A 12,282-nucleotide genomic window follows, 5' to 3' on the forward strand; every position below is an offset into this window, starting at 1 on the left:
TTTTTTTTTCACTGTAATTCTTGTTCAAATGCATTCAATGTTCTAAATGTAGACAAATCATCGGGCATAAATCGCATAAAACATTCATTACAGAAAAGGCAGTTGTCAATTGTTTTTTTTCATTTGGTTCAATCCAATTGTTGGTTCATGAGAAATCCCGTGTGCAAATAAAATGACTAACAGTCACTCAGTTGTATGTAACTGTATGTAGTGATACACAACTAAAACTGGCTAAGTTGATTGAAATCATGCGTTTTGTATGGAGACAATCACGTTTAGTTATTCATTCAGTCAGTCGACTAATTTGGACATTTTGACTAAGAGTGATTTGTGATTAAAGTTAACTGCAGTTGCTTATTTTGTTCGAGACAATCACTTTAAGTCAGTCAAAATGTCCCAAATTAATCGACTGAATAGTCAGTCAAAAATTTTCCACACGGGAGCGCTAGATAATATAGATTCATCTTTTACAAACTACTGAAAGCTACAACACAAATCTAAATTTTTTTTTTCCAGAGAAAATTTAAAAAAAATATCCCAATCATTTGTTTCGTACAATATGAAGCTGATCCGGAATAGATGTGTGGATTTAAACTGTAAATAACTTCGGCGAAGACCATTAGAAATCGATGATTAGGCATCAAATTGTTAAATTCAAGTAGCGTTTATTATTACAATTTTTTTTAAGAAATTGAAAACTATTTTCTGTCCAAACTATTTGACAATGTTGACCCTTTCATAAATTTAGGCATTTCTTAAAGCTAATTTACTGTGTTAATCATATAGCAAATGTGTGGGCATATCGACAACATACAGTGTGAATGAATATTGAATTAAACGCATAATGTGTATGTGTAAAAATGGGCAAAATAATAGGAAGTCCTCACTGATGCACAACGTGCATTTCACGTCAAACTGTTGATCATCGTGGACTGATGACTTTGATTGCAGTCTTTGAGCGACTCGCATATTGAGTGAATCACTCAATGAATGAGAATGGTTCATTTTTGCGTGCGAGATAGGAAAAGTAGTCAAAAGAATTAGTGATCCATTTTTACATGATTTATTAACGATAATGATTAGAGTATATCGAAGAATGAATATGGGTGGTGGATGCTCAACTCCTGGACAATCTGGGCATAAATTCTGAATATATAATTCATTAAAAGACTCTTCTCTTCAAAGACATCAATCAACTAATTCCCAATAGACTGTTCCGATGAACCTAAACAGTAACTCTCTGAGAGTCTCATCAAAAAATCATCAAACTTTAAAAATGTCCACCACCGTTCACGATGTAACCAATAGCCGGTTACAAAGTGGCATGCAGAGGGGAAGTTGGTCAAATAAATATATTGGAATAGAGTATTTTTCTTTAATTGAACACAAAAAATTTTTGGAACGTGATGGAGTTTTTAATGCATAAACAGGTATAACTTTTAGTAGCTATCAGCATAGCTAAGATCAATTTGATGTGCGATACGTTTGTTGTTCTCTCGTTCGACCAATAGTTCATCTGAAAATGGAATGGTTTATATTGATTGTGTTAGTAAATTGATGGTCTTAAATCGAATTATTAGCATTGGTTATTGAGAATGATTCATGTGTGTCTATTGTCTCATCATTGATAAGTCATTGGTCAGTGAGTTTTTACGTAGTCAAGTCATTGTCGAGTAACAAAAAAAATGGTTGAAAACAAAAAAAAAGAAACTTGAAATAAAACGATCGCTTTTTAACTGATTGAAAATAAAAATGGATGTTCTTTAATTTTTTGTTTGCTTGTATAAATTAAAGTACAGAATTTAAATCAAAAATAATGAGAAAATAATTTAAATTGTTGGTGAAATGCAAACATTTCACATTTAAAATGATAATACAGGTTTTGACGCAGTATTGAAAGTGCTGTGTGTTGATGCATTTGTCGCTTAATCCTTGAGGATGAGTTCGACGAAGGCGGTGTCGAGATCGTCTCCGATATCCTTGTATTTTTCCTTCTCCATAACGAGTTCGTCTGTTTAATTCGTACGATAAAAATACCAACAGAAAAATAAAAAGTAAGAAATGAACAAAAACAAAATTAGGAATCAAATTCAAAATCGACGTTCAGTGTAAAAAAAATATAATTCGATTTGAGCAGCGGGTTTTTAATTTCGCAACAGCATTCCAAACAACAACAAAGTGCTGCTCATCAAATAGTTACCTTTAAAAGCACTCAATCATGTCAAAGCGAATGTTTATTTGTTTTAAATTTATTTTAAGCGTTAAAAGGAGGCACGTGCAAAGCAAGAAAAATCAATTTGACAAGCGGTTTCAGTTTCCATAATTATGATGGTGGAGACTGAGTATTTATGAAGCTGGTGCCTCAGCAGGTGGAGCCTCAGCGGCCGGAGCTTCCGGTGCGGCCGGTTCTGCAGGAGCCGCTTCGGCTGGTGGAGCAGCGGCATCAGCAGGTGGAGCACCTTCAGTTGGGGTTGCTCCTTCAGCGGGTGCACCTTCAGTTGGGGCTGCTCCTTCAGCGGGTGGAGCGCCTTATTTCAACATTCCAATTAGTTTTCAATTTTCAGATCTCATATCGAAACAAAACGGTTGGAATACAGTGGCATCGTCATTTTGGATCAAGTAACTGTCAAATTAACTATTTCACTTATTCACACGGTTTTTCATGGCGTTTGAAAAAGAGATATTATTCAATGAATTCGATTGTGATCGTCAAAATATCATTCGTTGAAATATCTTGATATACCTTTGGCATGTCATTCTACTTCATAGTAGGCTCTAAATTTGAACGCGTTATTCCTTGGCATGTCTCAAAAACGATAAGAATTGAAAATAGCAAAGAGTACTAAAACAATCGAATTCCCCAAAATAAACATCTCAATTCCCAGTGCATAATAACAATTTGACAATCAATTGATTCAAATGACTGCTCGTATCCATTCAGTCGTTGTGGCTTTCACCTTCAGCTGCTGGTGCGCCTTCGGCAGTTGGTTCAGCGGCCCCTTCTGGGACTGGCACTGGTTCTGGTTCCGGTGGTGGAGGTGTGTAATTCTTTACGAATGGAACCTCAGCACCTTTTTAGAAAAAAATATATGAAAAAGCGTTGAATGCGAGTCGATAAACTGATTTGGTATATCGTTCTGAATTTGCTCGCAAATTTCACCTTCTGGTGGCAAATCCTTATTAAATTCGAATGCCGGTGGTGGTCCTTTAACAATTGGCACTTCAACGCCATGGAACATCCGCGTGGTTGGCTTTAATTTGTGTTACAAAAAATGAGTCAGTACAATCAATTGGTTTGTACGAAAAACAACACATTCAATACTTCTGGTATCGGTTCAGGTTCGGGAGCGGCAGGAGCGGCTGGAATCGGTTGTCCATCTTCACCAAGAACAATTGGTTGGCCATCGGGACCAACGGCAGCAACAAGCGCAGCCTCTGTACAATATTTTTCATAGTTATGCCATCGATTTGCGTATTGGAAATCAAGACCTTTGCACATTGAGCTTCAATCACACAAATATGATGCAAATACGAATGCGGTCAGTGATCGACGGTCATACAAATGCCAATTTCTTAGGGAATTATCAAATTGATGAAAAAATTGGAATTTCTAAAAACTGTTTTTTTTCTTCTAAAAAGTGTTCACGAACTCTTTCGTCGTCTTGATGGAAGAAAATTTGCCGAAAATGACAATTCAAGCAAACATTTCGAAATTTTGAATAAAAAAAGTACAAAAATTTGAACAAATTCATAATCGGCATGTATACAGCATACGCCAATGCATCGTATTTGATCGATTAAAATAGTTCGATTGGCCGTGCCTGGTGTTGGTTCCTTTGGTGGTGGTGTTGGTGACTTCGGTTTGATCGGTGTTGGTGGTTTTGGATGTCTATCGTTATACACCATTTCCACACCAATAAGTTCTGCATAGTTCAAATCAGAATCACATTATTTTCGAATCGAAAATATTTACTGAATGTATGAGATAAGTGCAATTCGATTAGCTGACCAACAAATGCAAGATCCAAGTCATCCCCAATAGTGGCATATCGTTCACGTTCCTTGATAAATTCATCTGTTCATTTATGTGTAGTAAATAAGTAAATGTATCAATAAATCTCAAAAGTTGTATTCGGATATTGACACATTGAGGTGGAGTACAGGAGTACACGTATTTTCTCTCGATACATTGAAGTGGAGTACACAGGATCAACATATATTGTTTAATTCTCCAAAATTGGGATGTCTTTTTTGTATATGTGTATGGATGAATTCACGATGTTCTCACATTTGGTGGGTTTTTTTCCCTACATTTGGTGGGTTTTTTCAACGTTCAACTCACAATGGGATTATAAAATGAACGTGTTTCTTCTAAAATTAACAATCTATCCAATTTTAATGCTAAAACAACCAAAGAAAAATATTCATTTTGATTCAAAAACCCAAAAAAAAATTCCAAATTCTACAAAATAAAAACTCGGTCAATCAATTTTTTGGAAGGACAAAAAATCATTTAATTCTCACTGACTCAAATCAAACAAGAAAATTAAATTCAAAAAAATATTATTAGAAAAAGTAAAAATAAATGAGTGGCTAAGCCACTTTTAGTATATTCTCGATATGATCAAAAAAAAATGTAAATAAATTGATAAATTTCTTACTTTTTTCTTCTCTCGCTATCTCTTTTTCTTTCGTTTATTTTTTTTTTGTGTGTGTGTGTATGTGTGTTAATCTAAGTCTACTCTCTTCCATTATTTCGCAGAAGAAGAAAAAATAATAGAAGAATTGATACGGTTTTTTATGCTTGTAGAAAAGTAAATAATCTGCGTGTCTTGTTCAATTTCAATATGTTCTTTCTTGCTAATTGCTAAATAGTATATAAATATAATTCTATATATCTTGCCCTGCATACACACGTACACTCAAGGCTTGATTCAATCGACATATATAAAAGTAATTTAGTTGAAAGGGTTTTTGATTTGTTTTTGCATTGTATGAGCGAAAAAATTGAATTTTTTTTCTCTTAATTGCCGATAGAAGACTGTAAGCCTCAGAACAGTCACTTGATTGATGATGACTTGAACAGTCATCACCGTGGAAAAAATTACAAATTGTTTTTTTAAGTAGAAAAGAAAAGATGATTCACATTGAATGGGAGAAAAAATTGGAATGATTTTAATTCATTTTATTTTGATTTTTAGTCGTGGAATTCTGAAGAAGAAAAAAGCAGCGAAAAAATTCGGAATCAATTTTCGGAATGGAATTGAAAATTTTGGAATTTTCATCCTTTTGAATGTCTTTTGTCCATTGGAATGTAAAACGTCTATATGGATTTTGCTCTAATTATTCGCAATTGATGATTTGAATGAAACATTAAATGGCATTCGCGCTTACTGTTATGGTTTTACGGTTATTAATGGAAGATACGTATTTGTTTCTCATCTCACTTTCTCAATCTCTGCTTAAATTCTATCAAAAAAAAAAACAGTTTTATCAAAAGAATAAACTTGCGGGAATCAAGATATACAATTAAATATTCTCTTTTTTCTTTCTCTTCGCTTAATTACGTGAATTTCCCTTTGTTTTCAGTTTGTTGTTGTAGGTGAAAGTGCTACGTGCAAATAAATGTCTTTTTTTTGTTTCAATGATGAATACAATCATTTGTCTATATAATACATTTCGTGCATTATGTTTATGCTTCGTTCATCCGGATATTAATCAAAATACAATTGTTTTTCATTTTCGAGAAGAAAAATTAATTGGAAAGAAAAAAAAATGTGTCTAGTTTGATTCTGTCTTAGGTTGTTGTTTGTTTCTCTCTTTCTTTTTTCCCTCACATCGTGGCTTTTACATATTTTGAATGTCATGCAAGGTCGCCTCCATTTCTTCTTGAAGTAGTTTGTTCTTTTCACGTTCAACTAAAATGTCATCTGTTTGATTTTTTTTGGCGCAGTTTTTTTTATGTTAACACATTGATTGAATTCAGGGAGACGCCATCCAAAATATTGGGTTAATTTCAGATATTTTTTTTTTCGTCGCAACATCAAATTACGTAACATCAAATTAGATCAAGCACGCAGTTAATACAGCAATTTGGGGTTTATCAGCGCAACACAACAAAAAAATAAAAAAAAAATGAATAAAAAAATAAAATTAATAAAAACACACCAAAATAAACACAGTTTTGAATAAATAAATGAAGAAAAAAAAAGAAAAAGGAAATTTTTTGTCTAGGAACTGTCTTTGTGTTAGTTGATTTTACAGTTTTGGTAAGTCTTTGGTTTTTTCACAGTTTTTTTTTAATTTGCAAGTCTTTGGTTAGTTGTTAGTCTTCGGAATAAACAGTTTAACTTGAACAAGCCAAAACTGGCTTGACTCTGGTTCAAAGTCGCTTGTTAATTGAAAGTTGTCAGTAAATTCGTAGTTGAGATAGAAAAAACAATCGATAAAATTGCACACGAATCAACTTACCTTCAAGTCTGTCAACCTCCTTTTGCAATTTCTGAACTGAACGCTCAGCGAATTCAGCACGGGCTTCAGCCTATTGTTTTTTGAAGGGTGGGAAAAAATAGAATAAATACGGATTCACATGATTTTAAATTCGTTTTAAATTTCCCAAAATTCCAAGGTTTGACGAAACGGTGAGCGGATTTTTTTTCTTTTTCAAGGAATTACGATACATGATTCTAAGCACTGGGAATTGATTGATACTTGAATCTGTTCATTTCCCATTTTTTTGCCTCAATTTAATTTTCTTCATTTTGATTGTTTTTTCTCTTTTCTTCAATTTTTGTATTTTAACTTTGTTTTGATTTATTTTTTAAATAAAATTTAAAAAATTTTTTAAATAAAAATATCAAAATAGAAATAAAATTTAGTTTACCCAACAAAATAGAATAAAAATTGACAAACATTTTAATAACAATTAATAGGAATGAAGATAAAATAGACATATTTCGTGATGTTCCTTTAAATTTAATTTTTTTCAATAATTTCTGGATGCTTTTTTCAAAGGCTCGAATTTTCTTGGAATTTCGGAAAATTTAATAAAAACGTTCAAAGCTTTTGTTTTTTTTTTGAGCGAGCACACATCAATTGACACACATTTTAAAACTAGCATGCATTTAGTAAGGTTCATTTCGAGAATAAATCAAAATATGTATGTTATTAATGAAAAGAATGTCTAATAACAAAGAAATGAAAATTTGATGAGAAAAAAGTGGTTAAAAATGTGACGATAACAAATCAATTAACAAAAAAAAACGAACAAAAAAGTTTCGAATTAAAGAGAAAAATGAAAACTATCAACAATAAAATGATATAAAAACAATTTAAAACCAACACAGTAACAAACATTAAAAATTTCTCATCTAAAACTGATTGTACCTCAAAGAATCGGTGCAGAATGTTTGAAATTGGGCTCAAACATTGGAAATAAAATGAAGAATTTCAACAGAAATGTAATAAAAGAAAGAAGAGTTTAAAATTGCAATTTAACAATTGCCACTTGCTTAAAAGAAAACACTATTTGCTAAAATAAGACATGTTCTGATATAGAAATGATAACCCCACTAACCAATATAAAGATGTGTATATAAAAAAATGGTGCATATTTACAAATGGGAAAACTTACACTGGCACATTGCTTTTTGAGTGCTAAAATTTGTTCCTCGTTCGTTTCTCGATTAGCAGAAGCCTAATTGGTCGGTCGGAAGATGTAACAATTGAAATAGAATTGAAGAAAGTGGAAATTGGTTTTTACAAAAAGGTTGATCAATGATCATCCGGAAAAAATGTGTTCAATTTTTAATTTTTTTTTTGTTTGAGAAAACGTTCGTTGTTCTTGTGGATGGGAATTTTTGTAGAAGAAAAAAATTCGTGGAAGAAGAAAATGAATTTTCGCTGTTCTTGTAGAAGAAACGAAGAAATTATTTGGCAGAAAGAAGAAGGAATAAGTCAAGTATTGAATTTAGAAGGAATATTTTTAAAAGGGTCATTTCGGTCAACCCAACACCGATCGATTCCGTTGCATTTTTACATAAAGACGATTCGGATTTTTTTTTTTGAGAGAGAATTGTCTCTCATTTCAAGAGAAAGTGATAAGAGTCTGTGAAATGTGTTTTGCTTGGGCTTATTTACATTGTACCTGGTATTCTTATCACCATTGCTTCAATTTAAAAAAAAAAAACATTATATTTTAAATTCAAATTCCCTATCTCCCATAAAAACTTTGTTCAAAATTGATGTTGCTCACGTCATGTTTTTTGTACATGAAGAAAAAAAATTGGTATGATTTAAATCACCTCTTTAAGCCTATGACTTAATGAGCGAATTTGTTCACCGCACGTTTCTTCCAATTGCGTTGCCTAGCTCCGTTGAATTGCAATTAATTTGGATTTTTGTTTTGAATTAACATGAATATTCAAACGCAGGTTATTGTTAATTTTGGGCCACAGAAAAAAAAATCACATCAAATAACAATCAGCAAAATTAGTAGGTGTTTAGTTTAGCTCTCAAAATTAAAAAGTCATGAGTCTATTTTTTTTAAATTATGGGAAGTTAACGCATGATTTCACTTCTTCAACGTGCGAATTGCACGAGGTAAGGAAAACAAATTAGTTGGCGTTTAGCCTAGGTTAAGTCCATGAATAATTATTCAAATTCTAATTTGACTTTGGGCCAAGAAAACAACAAGCAAAAAAAGTGTGTCTCTGTTTAGAATCGACACAGCGAAAAGTTTTGCAAAACAACATTGACAAACAGCGTATTCACAAAACAGCGTAAATTTTTGTGAAGCCTTTGTACCTCCTTGAGACGGGTGGTCAATGTCTTGATTTGGTTTTTGTATTCTTCTTCACGTTGGTTGGCCTATCGCATTTTTGTATTTTTTCGGGCGTTTTTTGTGTGGATATTTTGAGACAATTCCGAGGAAAAATTGTCAAGATTTGAACAACGATTGAATGATTTTTTTTTATTAAAATCAATTTACGAAGAAAAATCTTTTTTTTTTATGACGAAACGTAAAAAATTGACTCCATGAATAAACAATGTTTTTTTCATTTGGAATTGAAATAATTGAAATTGATTCTATTTCAATTCTATAGATCAATTTAGTCAAATCAAAATCAAATCAAATTTTTGATCAAAATTATCTGATAATTCTGGAAATATTCTAAATGAAACATTATTTTCTTCGTCAATATTTTACGGTTTCACGTCAAAAAAAAATTTAAAAGAATTTAAGAAGCAAAATTGTCTTTTTTTCAAATAAATCAAAAAATAATGATATCAAATGGAAAAAATTGTCAACGAAATGGTATACCTTTTCTTCCGAAACTTCAAGAGATTTCAAGTTGTTGCCAACAACACGGAGTTCTTCTTCGAGTTCAACGATTTTGCTGTGGAAAATGTGAAAAATGAAGACATTATTAAGGGTTCAACGGAGTTTATGATAAGAAAATAACAAAAAAAATCACAGCAACGGTTAATTGGCATTGGCGCAAAAGTACAAACCTTTCACTTAGTTCGACTTTCTCTTCGGAGCGTTCTAGGTCCTGTTCCATGAGGACTAGCTTACGTGCGACCTTTATTAGCGCGGGTTATGCGGATACAAGCAATTTGGTCAAATACAACAGGTTTTTTTTTATGAAATAAATACAACAATTCATTAGTACATTGAAAACAGGGTTTGGCAATTAAATGGGTTACATTGGGATGTGTTAATGATTAATTGAAAAAAAATCTCATTGCTAGCTAAAAAAAATCTCTCTTAAATTCTAGTAAATTCATTAGAAATTGGTTAATTCAATAAAAGATCAATTGAAGCGGGTATCCTGTAGCGGAATACGTCATCTTTGTAACAATGAACAATCGCCTTGTTCATCTTTTTCGCACCTGAAATGGAACTTTGGCATTTGTTAGCGGTAAAAGCACAAAATAACAAAAACATTTGGGTTCAATAGCAGTTGATTCGGCGCAAAAACAGTTTTTTGTAACAACAACATCAACACTGGCAACAACAAAACAAAATCAAACACATTTTTTTTTCTTTGGTTTGAAACGTACTTTTCGCCGAGCTCAGCACGTTCTTCGGCTCTTTCCAAATCAGCTTCAACCATGGCCAATTTACGGGCAACCTATTCAATGTGGCCATTTTATGTATCGATGATTTATTGACGAATAAGAAAAGAATATAACATTAGAATTGTTCTTTGGATTTTTTTTTTCTGCCGTTAAGCAAGCCAAATACGATGAATCGCATTTGATAGCGCGGTGAATACAAAACAAATTATTATCAAGATCGAAGTTTAAACACATGTTTCATTTTTACGGACTAACTTTTGTTTGTGACTTCTGTTGGATGGCTTTGAAATTGGATTTGGTCAATTTTGGCTGAAACTCGAATTTCTATTGAGTATTGGGTGCTAGTTGGATACTAAACAAATTGATAGTCGATTTTGGAGATGAGAGTCTCGACTTGAGACAATGACCGATTTTGTTTTAGAAAAAAATGTCGGGTAAATTTTTGCCGCGGGGAATTTTTATGGGCTGTTTTTTCTTCTGCAAGAAATATTTTCAGCAACAACAATTTTCTTCAATAGGTTTTTCCTTCGACAGGAAGTTTTCTTGGGGTATGAAGCAAGAAAAATGTGTTTCTCTAGATTAAAAAATAATCTAGATCTAAAAAAATTTTTCCAACCATTTTTTCCATTTAAAGAGACAATTTTTCTAACCAAAAATATTTTTTCGAGCAAAACCTATTCTTCTTCGCCAAAAATGGCAATTTTGCGGTAAATCGATTTGATTTGAAATTCTCAAATATTGAAAAACGACGAGAAAGAGCGTCATTTTTGAAAATTAATGCTGCAAATCAAATTCTATTGAATTAGAGCAAAATCAAATTGCAAATTGTCTTCTCAATGTCATTTTGTGTCCTCTGAAGAAAATTTATGAACTGCGAAGGATGTAGAATTTTTTTTAGAGTGACCAAAAACGAATCAATGATCAAATCCAGGCAGTGAAACATATTTTCAAGAAGCGATTGAAATTCGCGATAGAAATTCACATCAGAATAGAACTGGATGAAACGGAGTGAATAAATTGGATGAAGGCAATGAAATTCCCATTGTGACAGTTAGAAGAACACTGGCTCAACGTTCAGATTGAAAATCAGCGCAAACCGGTCAAAATATTGATTAAGGAGTCTTGAGCAGGTGCCAAGACCTGAGTGTACCGAGCATGTTCAGAGAAAGTTCAGAAAAGTCCCAATATGTGGTCAAGATGGGATAAAGAGAGGATCAAGAGAGATCAAGATCTTCGATTTCGGGTCAAGATGTTCTTTGAATTCAAGTTCCAATTTTCGATTTGCATCCGAATTTCCAATATTCTATTCGAAAATCCAATATTTGATTCGATTGAATCCTAGTCTCAGCACAGACGTGCCAGATTCATTATGCGTGTGTCAGCCAATCGACATCATAATTCAAGCAAAGCCATCAAACAGAATTATTCTAATATTAAAAACAGATTTTGTTGTTGTTTGTTCATTTTATTTAGTACATAATATATATTTTGCATAAATTTATTTGAATAAAAATGGTTTTTAGTAAATCTCCTGTTAAAAATGTGTCTGTATGTGTGTGTTCAATTTACATTACAATTTGTTAAATGTTTAAAAATAGAATTCTTTTATTGAAGCAAAACAAGAAGAAAAAAAATGTTCGTATATAATATATACTATATATCAATCCCATTCCCTATAATTGTGGTCCTAATCGATAGTTGTAATTCTGTTTCTGTATTTCATTGGACGTTTATTTTCGCTAGCTAATAGAATAACTTGAATTTAAAATAGAATATAATTTAAAAACGTTTCGTTAAGCTTGTATCAAGAGAATCTTTGGGTAATCTTCATCAAAATTGTGTGTTGAAGAGGACGAAAATAAACATATGATGAACAATATTAAAACAAAAATCAACCAAATGTTTTAAGTCTAACTACTATTTTGCAACGAAAGAAAAAAAAATTAAATTTGAGCATTTGAAGAAAAAAACTGTATATCTCTTAAATCTTAACAGTTTGCATATGTCTCTCTATCTAATGATTCAAAATATAGATATTTTCCTCTTCATGTTAATATTGGTTCGGAGCCTTGCAACGAATCTCCAAAAATGTCAACAATTTGTCATCAAACGAAAGTCAGTTCCGTGTGTGTGTATCAAATTCATACATGTGTCGAACTTCAATCGACGATATAATCTGTTATTTCTATATTGTATTCC

At 32.1% G+C, this 12,282-nt stretch overlaps 1 protein-coding gene across 11 annotated transcripts in view; it reads right to left on the reverse strand.

Moving 5' to 3' along the window:
* Nucleotides 1-1,729: 1,729 nt before the first annotated feature.
* LOC129570465 (tropomyosin-2) overlaps nt 1,730-12,282 on the reverse strand; it is a 34,917-nt gene continuing 24,364 nt past the window's right edge. For 2 of the 11 annotated variants that reach the window (XM_055450079.1, XM_055450081.1), the window contains 10 exons: nt 10,066-10,136; nt 9,323-9,398; nt 8,806-8,868; nt 6,472-6,541; nt 4,010-4,075; nt 3,822-3,923; nt 3,323-3,435; nt 3,161-3,251; nt 2,958-3,071; nt 1,976-2,528 (listed from right to left, as the gene is read on the reverse strand). In XM_055450079.1, coding sequence (XP_055306054.1) covers nt 2,347-2,528; nt 2,958-3,071; nt 3,161-3,251; nt 3,323-3,435; nt 3,822-3,923; nt 4,010-4,075; nt 6,472-6,541; nt 8,806-8,868; nt 9,323-9,398; nt 10,066-10,136 — 948 coding nt within the window. In that variant the 3' untranslated portion in view covers nt 1,976-2,346. Of the gene's footprint in view, nt 5,931-6,471; nt 6,542-7,633; nt 7,697-8,805; nt 8,869-9,322; nt 9,399-9,513; nt 9,585-10,065; nt 10,137-12,282 lie in introns of all 11 variants that reach the window. The other 9 variants (XM_055450080.1, XM_055450082.1, XM_055450086.1 and 6 more) reach the window with 7 other exon arrangements.

Source organism: Sitodiplosis mosellana, unplaced genomic scaffold (assembly GCF_009176505.1).
Source record: "Sitodiplosis mosellana isolate CC-2019 unplaced genomic scaffold, AAFC_SMos_1.0 Smas_scaffold_59, whole genome shotgun sequence".
Classification (NCBI taxonomy): domain Eukaryota; kingdom Metazoa; phylum Arthropoda; class Insecta; order Diptera; family Cecidomyiidae; genus Sitodiplosis; species Sitodiplosis mosellana.